Source organism: Argopecten irradians, chromosome 7, assembly GCF_041381155.1.
Source record: "Argopecten irradians isolate NY chromosome 7, Ai_NY, whole genome shotgun sequence".
Classification (NCBI taxonomy): domain Eukaryota; kingdom Metazoa; phylum Mollusca; class Bivalvia; order Pectinida; family Pectinidae; genus Argopecten; species Argopecten irradians.
Genome location: NC_091140.1, coordinates 14,939,387 through 14,954,725, shown reverse-complemented (window position 1 = coordinate 14,954,725; position 15,339 = coordinate 14,939,387). Strand labels below are relative to the sequence as shown.

The following is a 15,339-nucleotide window of genomic DNA, read 5'->3' as shown; positions in this document are numbered from 1 at the left end:
TCCTTAAAAAAGTCATACGATTTGAAAAATATACACACCACTACAACCAACTCTCGCTCATCAAACGTGATTTTGCGAGAACATAATAATAAACATCAGTTTACTAGATGCAGTTCAATGTTTTGTTTAAGGTGCTAAACGGTCGGTGTGAGTATGCTGATCTTCTTTATTTACTCTTCAAAGAGTTACAACATTACTGCAGTGCCTTCATTTACCTAGGGCTGGGGGAAATAAGGAGGGGGCGGGGGTGTTACCGTTGAAACACAGGGCCATGTATAACAGTTAGTTTCTATATTGAAACGAACTGCTTCCTCGTCTCTACTTGAGGGTTTTTCACTCAAGTCTAAAATACTGGGTTGTGATCACAGATCATCTGATTAGCCAATTATTGGAAAGAATAACTCAACGCCTCAATACAAGTTCATACATATAATTCTGGTTCTGCAGATACAGAGTCACAATGTGTAATCACACTCTCTATCACTCTAATTACTGTACAATTAGAGATTATGCCAGAATATAGAAGTTATAAATGGTAGCGAGTACAAATGTACAATTATCTAAGTTGATAGTTAAACTCCCTGTTATAATATATGACTTGTCTTTTTATAAAGAAACAACAAAGTGATAACTAAGATGCAATAGCAACAATCGCGACAACAGAATAAATTATCTACAATTATTTATGGAAATTGAGCAATGCATCAATTTCCCTACTACAAGATTCACAATTCCAAATATCTTGTAATAGAAATACTCAAGGCTTTTAAACCACTGTGTTTGTAATGAACAAAAGTATTTATAGAAATTGATCAAGTAATCATCAATTTCACTATTACAAGATTAACTATATCTTGTAATAGAAATACAAGAGTACACTAGACTCTTGTATTATCCTATACAAATATTATAGAATTTAAGAATAATTTATAGAAATTGATCAAGTAATAATCAATCTCACTATTACAAGATTAACTATTTAGACTCTTGTACCTCAGTACAAATTATTTATGGAAATTGATCAAGTTATCAATTCCTCTATTACAAGATTCATCTCTAAATATCTTGTAATAATCCCTATTGAACAATAGACGATTTGTATTATAAGTTATGCCAACTTTCCTATAATCTATATAAGGGAGATAACTCCTGTAGGCCTAGCTACTAATGTGTCATGATGAGAACCAAAATGGCGCAAGAATACGTATCCGATGCCGGGAGGAGACGTTAAAAATCACAGTAATCGCTCCGCCTTATATACCCCTCGGGCGTCCACATTTCCTTATATGGAAAAAGTGGAGGCAAAGTGGAGGCCCTCCAGACTGTTTACAACAATAACAGTCGTACATTGCCGACGTCACAATATAGTGCCAAAAATGATAGCACAAAGAAAATGTTATACATAGCGTAAACCAACTGTTTATCGACTGAAAAATGTTCTGTAATTACACAAAATATAGTTACAAGTATCTGATTCCGTTTCCGAGCCGTATTTAAAAATGTACACAAAAACCAGCCGGAACGTCAGCGTCAACAATTTCACCGTGAAAGCAGTACAACTGCTCAGACCGAATATGTCATGAAATCGACCTTTGCACGCCACAAGTACGTATTAAACACATTTTGATGAATAGTATTGTTATTGTCTTAACGATCACTGAATTAAATCATAAGATTGATCATGGAGCTTACATAGACAAAATACCTAATTCAAATTCTGACCGCCTGCTTAGTCACGATCCAATATGGCGGCTATCGTTGCCAATGACACACTACTTGCCAACAAACTATTTCACATACAATCTATTATCACATACATTTACCATCTGATAGCATGGTCAGTTAGATAAAAACATTGCCATTTGCCATGTACTGCTAATAATATACAATTTAATCGTGATTACACGTTTATTTCATGTAAACACACCAGGGTACAGTTCAGTAACATAAACACACAACAGCTGATCGTCAGTCAGCTGATCTCAAATGAACATTCGTTACAATATGAAAAAAAAAGCCAGAAATACATAAAAAAATTGGTTGAACGTTGTGCCTTAGTTACTTGTTTACAACTATCAATATAATCCCTTGTTGATATTTGTTATGTTTCATCTTAATCATGCCACCACAAAATGCGCATCCCGAGTCCTGGACTCACAGAATTTTAAAAGGACACATGAAATTTCTGGGAATTACCAAATCCTCAGTCAGTATAACGGGTATCTCAGACCATGATGCCATCGTAACAGACATGGATATACGTCCAACATACAACACCGGACAGAGAAGGAAGATCTTTAAGTACAGAGATGCCAACTGGGAACACCTCAAATCTGACTGCAACATGATCTCCCAAAGCACCAAATCACTGATAGACGATCAGGTATCAGTAGACGAAGCATGGGAACACTTCAAGACGGGTATCACCAACAGTATGAATAAGAACATACCAACCAAGCTGTCTAGTACTCGCACTTCACTCCCATGGATGAACCGCAACATCAAGAAACTACTCCGACACAAACAACGACTGTATAAGCAGGCAAAGAAAACCAACACCTGGACAAACTACAAGACCTGCCAACGTGAAGTTAAGCGTCAACTCAGGAAAGCTGAGTACAACTACATAAATAACATCATTGAAGAAGGCCTAAAATCCAACAACACCAAACCCTTCTGGCGCTTCATAAAATCAAGGAAACAGGACAACATTGGAGTATCACCACTCAAAGAAAAGGGAATCCTTACCAGCGACAGCCTACACAAAGCCACCATCCTACTAAACCAATTCCAGTCTGTCTTCACCAAAGAAAACAAGGAGGAGCCACTACCAAAAACAGATAAAAGGAACATCAAACACCCACTTACCAACATCACCATTGACACAGATGGAGTCAACAAACTTCTTGCCAACCTCAACATCTCTAAAGCTTGTGGACCTGACTCACTAACAAACACAGTACTCAAAACCTGTTCAGAGAATCTACCCCCCGGGCTCAGTGCCATATTCCAGCTATCCCTGGACTCCGGCAAATTACCAACAGACTGGCTGAAGGCAAATTAAACATCACTAGCGTCTACAAGAAGGGAGATAAACACCTGGCTGAAAACTACAGACCCATATCCCTTACCTGCGTCTCATGCAAAATTCTTGAACACATCATCTGCCGCTATCTCATGTACCACCTAGAGAACAATAACATACTTACCAACCTCAATCACACAGCTTCAGGAGCGGGTATTCATGTGAATCACAACTCATCGTCACCATGAAAGACCTACTGCACTCGCACGATAATAATACGCAAACAGACTGTGCCATCCTTAATTTTTCCAAAGCGTTCGACACCGTTCCACACAAGAAACTGCTACACAAACTGACATCTTATGGAATAGATGGGCCAATCCACTCATGGCTATCCCACTTTCTAACTGCAAGATCTATTCTAGTAATCCTGGAAGGAGTCCAATCCAAATCAGTGTCTGTGGACTCAGGGGTCCCCCAGGGTACGGTACTAGGACCAATATTGTTTCTATGTCATATCAATGACCTCCCTGATTGTGTCCAATCACAAACCTGCCTGTTCGCAGACGACTGCCTCCTTCATAGGAAGATAAGATTGCACAACGACCATGTAATTTAACAACAAGACCTTAAACACCTGGAAACCTGGGCTAACACATGGGGTATGAAGTTTAACGCTAAGAAATGCTACATCCTAAGTATTAAACAAAAGACCACTCACTTCTACAACTTGGACAAAACCATCCTCCAACAGGTGCGATCAAATCCATACTTAGGTATTACCATCTCTGAGGACATGAAATGGCACCAACATATAACCAACATATCCAAAAGAGCAAACTCCACCCTCGGCTTCTTAAGAAGGAACCTACGCAGCTGTCCACAATCTAGTAGGCGTAGCGCATATGTTGGATTAGTAAGACCAATATTAGAGTACGGATCAATAGTATGGGACCCATATTACCAAAACGACATCAATACCCTAGAGCGTATACAGCACCGTGCAGCAAGATTCATCACGGGAGACTATAGATCCAACAACACAGGCTGTGTAACAACAATGCTGAACAATCTGGACCTACCACCATTAGAGGTCAGACGTCGACACAACAGACTCGTATATCTATACAGGGTCGGGAGGGGTTAGTGCCAGCTATAACTCCATCAGATTACCTTATACCAAAAACACAGGGAAGACAAATTACTGCTAAGAACCTATGTGACTTTAATTCCATCAACATCGTTCACAGATCAATATGTAACAACGACAGAGGCTTCAGAGTTAAATCGCCAAATACTGACCAATACAAGAACTCATTCTTCACTAGAACTATACTAGATTGGAACCACCTGGAAAATAGTGTAGTTCATTGCAGCAGTATCGAGGCATTCAGATCAGCACTCGAAACACGCTACTAACCACCTCCTGCGCTCTCTCTCTCACCCGCCGCAAAATTACCAGTATTGGGATATAGCGGCGTAACAGATACAGATACAGATACAGAATGGATATCTATAACACTGTGGGACCCATTGTTTTCACAAAAAAACATTGAAAAGGACCCACAAAAAATAATCATAGATTGAACACTGAGTTTGTCATTGCACATAGCTTTAAATCATGTGAGTTGTAATAACTGTATCTGACAAGAGTGTAGATCAATTATTGGTTTATGTACTGTGACCCTGCCGGTTGTTGTGAAGGAATAGTAGTCGTTATTTGGGAAAAAAATAATTGTTTGCACCCATGAAATACATTTTTTCCACATAAACAAAAGAACACCATTATGAATTATTTGTCAGCAGCTCCAGACATTTGGAAATCTGTATGCACAGTAGAATATGCACACAACCACGACTACTGTTCCATCACGACTACTGGTTGGATCCAGGTATCTTTTTGTCTTGTTGAAATCATTTTTTATTTTTATTTTCTAGACATGTGGTGAGTAATACCATGACCGCTGTTACCAGGACATATGTTTAGAAGATGAATACAGCCCAGAGTGTAGTGTTTGGGTGTGGTGGCCTGGTCATGGCTATCCTCTACCAGTATGATTTCCTCTTCACCACATTATTTGTGATACTCCATTTACTTGTCATTGGGGCCGGAATATTCCTAGGATCATCTTGGTCACTTGTGCGAGGGAAACAGTACAAACCAACATCAGCTCCACCTGAGGAATCAGCTGTCAATGTATTGATACAAAAATTAATGGTACTGTAATAGCAATTTGCACAAATTTACCAAAATTCAATCATAAACATACAATGCTTCCAAATCAAACTTTAATCTGTCTTTTTCATTATATATATGCTGTACTCACTAAAAATTCTGGAAACTAATAATTCTAAACCTATTAATGATTCTTTGAAAAGTATTATAAACTTGCTGACTGAATATCATTTATTTTTTTATTTTTTTTTTATTTCTAATTATAAGGCTTATATGACTTAGTCAGACTAACTTGAGAAGTATAAGAAAATAATTATCATTTTATCATTTCTGTAATGAGATCTATAGATGCCAAAAATTAAGACTGTAAGAGTTATTAAAAAGTGATCATACATATGTAATAGGGTGCAAGATTTACAATAGATTTAATGCCTGCCTCTGCTAGGAATCTAGTATTGCGGCTAGTATTGACCAGGGTTACACATATTTTGATTTCTTTTAAAATATCTGTAGGATTTTACTACATATAGAGTAGATTTAGAATTAGTCATGCTTATAGCTAGCAGTTAGAAGAATTTTATGACAACACACATGCAGTCTGAATACAAATGGCATCAAGTATAAAAAGATGATGTAAAATTGTATGCAATTAACAGCTTTATTTATCTATACCAGCCCATTCTTTCTATTATTCCAAAAAAACTTTTAAAAATCATGCATAAAATACATAAATTGCACCAAGATTATATCACTTTAATTATGATAAATATCCTTATTCTCACTTGATCTTTATATAACAGGATTTCCCTATATGCTATGTGGGTTTATGTATAATGACTTATTAAAATGGACTAATTAAATTTCTACCTCCAAATTTTTTTACTTGATTTTCTTTCACATTTCATTTTATTACCCTTTAAGTTTTGCAAGATAGAGATTTGCCTTATGACAATTATGGCATCTCAAAGTAAGACATTATGATTTATCAAGAGTTACGGCATTTTGCTTCACTCCATCAGTGAGAAAAAGGGAATTAACTATGATAAAATGAAAATAAATTGAGACTTCAGGTGAACCAATATGTTCCATCATATATGCTGATGATACATTATTATTATTTATCTAATTATCTAATTTGACAGGAAAGGAAAGTTGACAAGAGAGGAGAGCCTAAAAAAGTTGTGATCTCGAGAAATATTGACCTTGCTCTTCAAGAAGTGATAGACTTGTCTTTGAGAGATTTTGTTCTGACATGGTATGAGGATTTATCTAAAGACCAGGAATCTCTCCTAACAGCTATCATGTGAGTTCATAGACATTGATATGACTAAGCATTCCATGTTTGTGCTTTAAATTACCAAGAATATACATTTACAAGATTCAATATACACATTCTTTAAAGCATATTAAGTTTGGATGATGATGTAAAAATAAAAGTATATGTGTTGTGTTATTGCTGTTGTTAGGGGCGATGTCTGGATCATCATTAAACGACTAAGTGCCAGGTTATCAAAGGTGGACATGATGAAGCTGATAACACAGGATGTAGTGGAAAAACTTCATTCTCACTTCACAGAGATAAGGACAGCAGCCAAAAGGTAGGCTTACCACAGATATAATTACCGCAGCCAAAAGGTAGGCTTTCCACAGATATAATTACCGCAGCCAAAAGGTAGGCTTACCACAGATATAATTACCGCAGCCAAAAGGTAGGCTTACCACAGAGATAAGGACAGCAGCCATAAAGTAGCCTTACTACAGAGATAAGTACTGTTAGTAATAGGTAAGCATACCACAAAGATAAGTTCTGCAACCAAAAGGTAGGCTTACCACAGAGATAAGGACAGCAGCCATAAAGTAGCCTTACTACAGAGATAAGGACAGCAGCCAAAAAGTAGCCTTACTACAGAGATAAGTACAGCAGCCAAAAAGTAGGCTTACCACAGAGATAAGTACTGTTAGTAATAGGTAAGCATACCACAAAGATAAGTTCTGCAGCCAAAAAGTAGGCTTATCACAGAGATAAGGACAGCAACCAAAGGTAAGCTTACCACAGAGATAAGGACAGCAGCCAAAAGTTCAGCTTACCACAGGGATAAGTACTGCAGCTAGAAGTAGGCTTACCAATCTAGAATTACAATTACATATTGTAGACCAAGGGAAAAATACAATGTACAATAATGTACTCAAAAGCAAGCTTAATCTGTACTCTATTTGTAATGATTATGATAAAATATATTGCATGTATGCAATTGATGGAAATTTTCTCAAAGATGCCATGTATTATTCTTAAGACATGTGATTAATAATTTAAAATGTATGTTTGATATTCCAGTGACAGTAATGTTGGAGATGACAGGAAGTTCTCTTTACATCCCTGGTTAGCTAATGAAGCAGCAGAGAGACAGTTCCTTAGCCAGCTCTGTGAGGTTCTTCTTCTCATATTCCTCCCAGACAACTACAGTGGCTGTACAACCATACGACATATTCTCCGAGAGATCGTCACATCAGCAGGTATTCATGGATCCCTGGTTATTATCATATTCACTAATAGTTGTATATGGTATTTTGATATTAAGTCCTAACCTTGTAAATGTACATTTAACATAAGAAAATACATGTACAGTGGAACCTCCCGAAACCGATCATGGTCGGTGCATATAATTTCGGCCGGTTTAGAGAGGGTTCGGTTTGAAGAAGTTAACCGAATACCGATCATCACGATCCGGATTTAATCGATCGGAAGTCGTTTTTTTACATTAGTGCACCGCACGTATGCCTAGTGTTCGTTAAAACCGACCGATATTGATTGTTAATGTGAATGTTATCACAAAAGAGAGAATCATACGTTTAAAAGGAATGGATTACAGCAAACTTGACTTTGTTACCGCTTATAAACGTAGTTTAGTTAGTTAGTTGCGTGAATGTTCTTGGGGATGTTCTCGTCTGCAACCTACTTACGACCGATCGCTTCCGGTTACGTCAAGAATCAAATTTAATGGTCTAATTACACGATGATCAGTCGATGCCGGTCATTATATGACATAGTCATTTTCTAAAACAATACATGGCTTCGGCTTCTTCATACAGATAATTTACGTTATCCGACAACTACATATGTAAATAAAAAAAAAACCCGTGTGATTTGAATACGAAACTTTCTCTTTATTACTAGCTCTGTTTGTTTTCCTACAGTAAACAAACCGCGTGCACATGGTAGACCTTCGTTAGATATCTAAACAATAGGCATGATTAAAATTAGATTGATAATACACATTTTCATTACAAAATCTTTTGTTACTGAGGTAAACAAAGATAGTGTTTTTACTCAAACAAATCAAGTATAAGATACTGTTTTGTGCTGTCATCCATAATTAAGTTGAAAGAGTGGACGTATTTTTTCTCTCAGTATTCGCTCAGGTGACATCTTAGGTAAGCTAATGCTATATTATAGAGGAGTATGATAGTTTCTTCAACAATGTAATATTTGTCTGACGCATACCATGGACTTTCGGTTGCATAATAGATTATAAAACACTTTTGTACAATTGAATTATAAATAAAACAAGAGTTGGTATTGTGCCTGACAAACAGGTTTAAGCAATCATGGCGCCTTCAACAGCATTTAAATGATAATCAAATTCTCGGAACTTGTCAGAACAAAGTTCAGATCTTGCGAAATCGGAACAGACTGATCAAAACAGGTTTATGTAGCAAACAATGAAAAGTAACCTTGAATCTCCCTGGTACCTTTAATCATTATAATGCCCCTTTCCAATCATCTATTATCGGTGACAGAGTACATGTCCCGTATTAATCGTCGAATCGTAAAGTACAATATTATTATCAAGAAAAAACTTTTTCAAAATACACATATCAACGATAGTGACCTATAGTCCAGTAAAAATATGAAAAATACAAGCCTAACCTCCAAATAATTGCAACAGAATTTGTTTTCTGCTTTTTTGGTTGGAGGATCTTAGTATTTTACCATGATAAAAGTCGCCAAAAATCACATGTTCGGAAAGTCGTTTTTTGAACACCCGAAAAATAAGAAAATATAAAGAAACCAACACTTTTGAAGTACAATATCTGCTATTTTTGCAATACTTGAAATATGAAATCGGGTATATAGTAAGACAAACTTTAGGTTAGTACAAATAAGTTGAAATGATACAATAATTGCAGTCAATCCAAGAAATAAAGAAGGATGAAAACGGCTCAAAACCTTTGAATTTAGCTAGCAATACCGTTTTTGTCCTTTTTAGATGCAAACATTTATAAAATCTTACCCTGAACAATATCAGTTAATGTTTTATGTCTTAAAGGATTACATTTTCTTTGATATTAAAGTATAATCGATAATATGTTAGCTAGAAAAAAGTAAATATTAACCCGTCAAGTTGACTGATCGTGTCAATTTGAAGTGTTTTATACTTTGATTTTTGGCAAAACTCCCATTTTGGTAGTTAATATTTCGGAAAATAAAAAAGCAAATGCTTCCAAATATGTTATATCCTTTTTTGTATATTTTGAACTTGTTATTTGATCATTTATTGTAAAAACGGTATAAATATGCACATATTATTTAGTAGTAAAATCTTCCTATCACGTTAATTTGGCTGAATACCAAATCATGTCTAAGTCCATAGATTTGCAATACAAAAATCTTAATTTTTCGAATATGCTTTATTCGTTTGTCATAAAATTTTGACAGTAAATAAATCAGAACTGTGATGATTTTATGCTATAAAATTGAAATTGAACTTTTATTTTATCCTTTCATTTCATTGAAAATTATGTAACACCAATCCGGTTCCATTATGGAAAAATGAAAACTGACCTATTCAAATATTAGATAAAAAAGAAACTTTTCACTTTATAAAGAACTTCCATTATGGTGGTTTAATCTGCCAAAGGATTTTGCATTCTGATTAGTCACAAAATTGATATTCACATTTTTGATATTTCAACTTAAGGACTTCGCCAATTAGAGAAGTCTAGTCAAATTGGCACTAAATGAGGATTTGATCGACCTCATGCCTTTTATTTTTGGGAATATCTTGATACAGTTGTCTCTTTTAGGTGAGTATAGCCTACATAGAATCTGAATTAATAACTATCTAAACACTTGAGACGGTACTTACTGAATAATTATTGAATAAGAAAGACATATTATTCAATTTGGACTTCAACATATCCTTGGAAAAGGCCAAAAGACCAACTTTGAGCAACCATGTTATCTCAGGTAGTGAAAGTAAAATGTTTTACTTTTAAAGCCTTTAATCAACAAGTTTAATTTAAAAAGATTCCACCAAAATGAGTATCAATAGTATTGTTGATAATAACAATTTTTTGTCTTAACAATCCAACAAATCATATTTGGCTGTTACAAGGACATAATTATGCAATTTTCATGTTGTCATACTTTTTCCCTGTGTTGATTTCAACTTAGGTTTTTGGCAATCTGTGCTGTCCTTATAACGTTCTTGCCATACAGTAATTTTCTAGTATCTCATGATGACCATTTAAGTTTATATTTGACTTCAAAGTTGGCAAATTATGCAAATATCCCTATTTTTCTGATTTTTTGGGGGTCAAGAAAAACACTTTCCCAATTTTTTCCAGTGGCGACTTTTTTTCTTGTATAAAACAAAGTCAGATCTGTAGTAAAAACAAAGAAAAAAATTCTGTTGCAATTATTTTGGGGTAACACCCTATCTTTACTGGACTACTACTTTAATCGTGTCGCATTTACGAACAGAATTAATTGACAGTACAACGAAACAATCATGTCGAATGATCGATTTTTCGCTCCGCTTATTGTCATTCCAGTTATTGTCGCAATGTCGCTTTGTGCATTATGCTAGGGCCGCTCTGCACAATTCGGGTGTCGTGCACGTTTGTTTATTTCTTAACTAAAATTTTGACCTCAATCAATATAATATATGTACAATTACAAATGGAGGTTTAACTATGCTTACATGATTACATCAACTGAGCTAAAACCTCCTCTTTCCCGCAGTTTTGTTTTTCTAGACTTTTTTAATTATTTTACCAATACATTTTTAATTTTTAATTATATACTTAATACTCTTTCAGCTTGTCCTTTTAAAATAACACAACATCACTTGTAAAATGCGTAAGTAAATAGTTTTACCCTTTAGGTGGTTGTTTTTTTTTGGAAATGCAATACCAATATTTAAGGACTGTTGTAATGACTTGAAATCAAAAGGTATAAATTACCTTTTAATGTTCATATATTTGTGAAGTTTAGTTCATCTAACTTAATTTATAACATCTTAGATAACTTTATCACCATCACCGACAAGTCAAAAATTAAAAGCTTAAGATTTATATGGTAATCAGCCCTGCTTATGGATGTGTAATTTATCCCTACAAATGAGATACTTTTGCAAGTTTTACCTGCTTTTGTGTTTGCAACATACGGATAGATCGAGAGGGGATATCTTCGAAACTCAATTATTTTAATCACGAATCAAGAAGAGCTTTTGGTAAGTTATTCGCCAATCAAAGTTACCAACATTTGGAGAATTGCAATACTTACAGTATACAGATTTTAATTTTACAAAGTCAAATAAGAGCTCAAAATGAATTTTGATAATATTATCAAAAATATCATTTACGTATACAATGAAGTGAAAATGGTACACCCGGTCAAAGCAAGATCATTTCATTTTTTCAGTGTTTTTAATTATTATAAAATGACAATTGTTTTCATCTAAATATTGATAAAGAAAACAAAACAAATATTACAATTATAAATTAAAAAATATTCCAGGGAATAAGTTTTGTGTTGTTACAAATGCATATAAAGCATTATATATGTTTTCCAAACCATGAAGGATTTTCTCAGTTTAATTCATCAAAACTAAGGTTTTTAATAGATGTCTAAAGGATATATAGCATGTAAACGTTTCGCTTGCTTTTCCAAATATTAAATATTTGTTAAGTTCATTTTTGGTTGCTGAATATGGAGGCATGTTCTTTGAAATTGTATATGAATAAAGACATACCAACCCTGTAGGTGTAATGCCGTTTAAAAACGGCACTCATCTGATTCCTGGACACAGCTCTATAATTATGGTGTAATACAGCAGTGAATTTATACCGAAAGGTGTCGGTGTGGAATCAACAAATATTAAAAGGGGTTTTCTCTTTAAAACCCCAAACTGATTTGCATATATGCTTGATGTTAGTTGTTCCTCTTTAATGCATTTTGATAATTCAGAATAGCAAACTTTTCCTAAAATGCATTATTTCTACATTGAATGCTTTTGTTTGCAAGATATCCCTTTTCTTAAGATTTCGATTGAAACAGCAAAAAAGGAAAACTTAAAAGAAATGAGAGAAAGAAGAGTTGACAATGACTTACAAGGTTCATTATTCTCTCTGTGATTCAAAATATTACACGTAACATCATAACTAGTTTCAAAGCAAAATAGCACACACAAAAATTCCGTTAAAGAATATTAGAAAAAAAGGTAATAAAGAAACAAAATAATGTTATTCTAAAACTCTTTCCAATTTCATCCAGTCATTGGCAAATTTCATGATGTGTGCGTCACCTTTGGTGACTGCAATGCATTTTTGAGTCTTGTAAATATTCTTTAAAAGCATTATTTGATAACCCTGTTAGGAGTCATCTTGTACTGTATACGTATAGCCTTAATATTAAATCGACAATCTTATCTGTATATTTTTACAATCGGAAAATAAAACGTAAATGGGATTAAAATACTTCTAATACGGATTCAAAATTTGATAGAAACTACCACACCAGTTTTGTAAGTGAAAGTAGAAAACTCACCTAATGGTCTGACTATCTGTGTTGAGTGGTTTCTAGCTAATAGGCACGGGCGTTTTATACTCCATTTCTATAAAAGGGCATACCTATACTAGGCCTTCTCAGAATTTCTTTGCATAGTAACGATAAACACTCCAATTGATTTGTACATACAATGAACGATCAGATGTCTACCATTAATGACTCACGAAAGCGTGCATTTAAGAAATAAATGGTTTGATTTTTAATACGTTTATCAGATTTTAAATCGAAGATCTCTCAATATTTTCCCTTTTGAAGTACAAGTATATTTTTCAATAAAATGGATGATAAAGAGGCCCAGATGACCTGTGCCGATAATCAAACATGTAAAACCGTGCAATGTTATAATTAAAGGTTACGTGTGTTTTTCCCTTTAACAGACCACGAAGATTTGAGACATGTGGTTTCGATTTGTCCAGAACTCTATTAGTAGTATATATTTAAACGATTTACATTTACATATATATGCATTAGCTCTGAACAGACACTATATAGCTTTACAGAATACATTATAACTCAATTTTGGTTTTAACGAGGATTTTCATCGACTTATAAATATTAGTCCATAAAGGAAAGAAATGACGTCGCTGTTTATAACGTCGCTTCGGATTGGCTATGATAACAGCGTAATGACTTCATACATCAAAGCGCACTGAAAGGAAGTTCGAAAATTGAAAAAATTGTCTTCAGTAATTTGAATTATAAGGATTAATTTCAATATATTTTTTATGTTATGGAAATATAACACACAAATCTGAGCGTACTCTCATCATAAACGCGGTTTATATGTATTCTCACATTTTTAGTTATATTTCCATAGCATAAAAATATGTTCAAGTTATTCCTAAAAAAAACCTTGTCTATTTTCAGGAACTCCTTTTTATAACGCGAATGACGTTCAGGGATTCTTAGGACGACGGGATGCTTATGACGTCACAAGAGACTTGGTCTACTCTTTTATCTGGAAGACCTCTCCTCTACTGTTCAACTGTGGTCACACCTGTTTTATTTTACACTTGTGTAATTGTCTGTTTTGGGATATGCTTTTAACTTCATATTTCAACCAAGCAATATTTCCATTTGATCTGAACTGACATTATATAACGATATAACCTTACCAACTAAAAAGGGACTTAATGAGATCCTAGTTCTGCTATAACTCCCGTTTGTGTAGTGATATGTTAAACATGTATTGTGACGTCGTCCTGAAACGACGTCATGACGTAATAACGCAATGCGCATTTTTTGTGCGTACTTACATGCTACCTGCATGAAAAAAACCCAATTGTTCTATGTTATTTGCAACAGTATTTGTTGTTATGATTTTAAAATGTTGAATATCGTAAAGATGGAACATATTGATTTTATGTTTATTTTCAGGGACTCATTTTTTCACCGCAAATGACGCCGAGGGTTCTTATGACGTCGGATGTACTTATGGCGTCACAAGAAGAGGCTCCAATGATGAGGCCTGCGGGAGATTTGGGATAGCAATAACTATGTGCATTACAGGTTGGCTTTAAAATAAAAGAAAACGGAAATATAAGCATTGAATTGGCTTCTTGTGGGATCAATGGTCCTATTATTCTCCTAGGATTGAAGACAAATTGAGTAACGCGCGATAATTCAATAGCGTATAGCAATTCAAGGCATTTAAATAACCTTCGTTTTTCATTCTCAAGTTAATACTGACAATATGTTTTTGTCTTCTGTACATTTCGCCAAAGAAAACCAACGCGCACCTTAAAACTAGTTAAGTATAAAAGTTTCTAGCTCCACTGTTGTCGTAACTGACAATTTAATATGTGGAATATTGGACTGTCTGAGGCGCGTCAGCTTGATGAACAGCTTGTGTCCGAAAAAATGGACATCGTTGTTTGGCCGCGCGATCATACAAGCCCACTATTATTGAGCAAATGGAAATGTCAGTGATATAGTTCAGGGAAATAAATAACAGTCTGGATGTGAAAAAACCTCCAAAGGGAGACAATCAGAGGTAAATTAATATCCTTTTGTGATATCTTTATTTTTTCTTGACAAAAGAAGACGCGTTCTACTTATTACAAAGGAAATCACTATGGAAATCCCAAAACATACATTTGAAAACATCGTAACCCTTGAGTTTTTTTATCTAAATCAATCGATCATGGAGCAAACTTCACAACGATGTTATAGACAAATATTATAAGATTCCTAACAGACAGGCGTCTTCGAAATGCCATAAATGCAAAGATAAATTATCGAATCGATACTTCTGTCAGAAAATGCATGAAATGCTGTACTTTTTCA

At 34.6% G+C, this 15,339-nt stretch overlaps 1 protein-coding gene across 1 annotated transcript; it reads left to right on the top strand.

Annotated features, from left to right (window-relative positions):
- The first annotated feature begins 64 nt into the window (after nt 1-64).
- LOC138326739 (sorting nexin-25-like) lies at nt 65-14,541 on the top strand. The gene is made up of 6 exons (XM_069272751.1): nt 65-147; nt 4,964-5,243; nt 6,344-6,504; nt 6,668-6,799; nt 7,537-7,732; nt 14,431-14,541. Exons 2-6 carry the CDS (start codon nt 5,016-5,018, stop codon nt 14,539-14,541), a joined length of 828 nt encoding a protein of 275 aa, XP_069128852.1. The 5' UTR covers nt 65-147; nt 4,964-5,015.
- The last annotated feature ends 798 nt before the right edge of the window (nt 14,542-15,339 follow it).

Excerpts from the sequence above, each read along its gene's own strand:
- LOC138326739 (XM_069272751.1), top strand. The coding sequence starts at position 5,016 with ATGAATACAGCCCAGAGTGTAGTGTTTGGGTGTGGTGGCCTGGTCATG. Across the intron at positions 6,505-6,667 it reads TCTCTCCTAACAGCTATCAT|GGGCGATGTCTGGATCATCA; the intron begins GTGAGTTCATAG and ends TGCTGTTGTTAG. Across the intron at positions 7,733-14,430 it reads CAGGTATTCATGGATCCCTG|GGACTCATTTTTTCACCGCA; the intron begins GTTATTATCATA and ends GTTTATTTTCAG.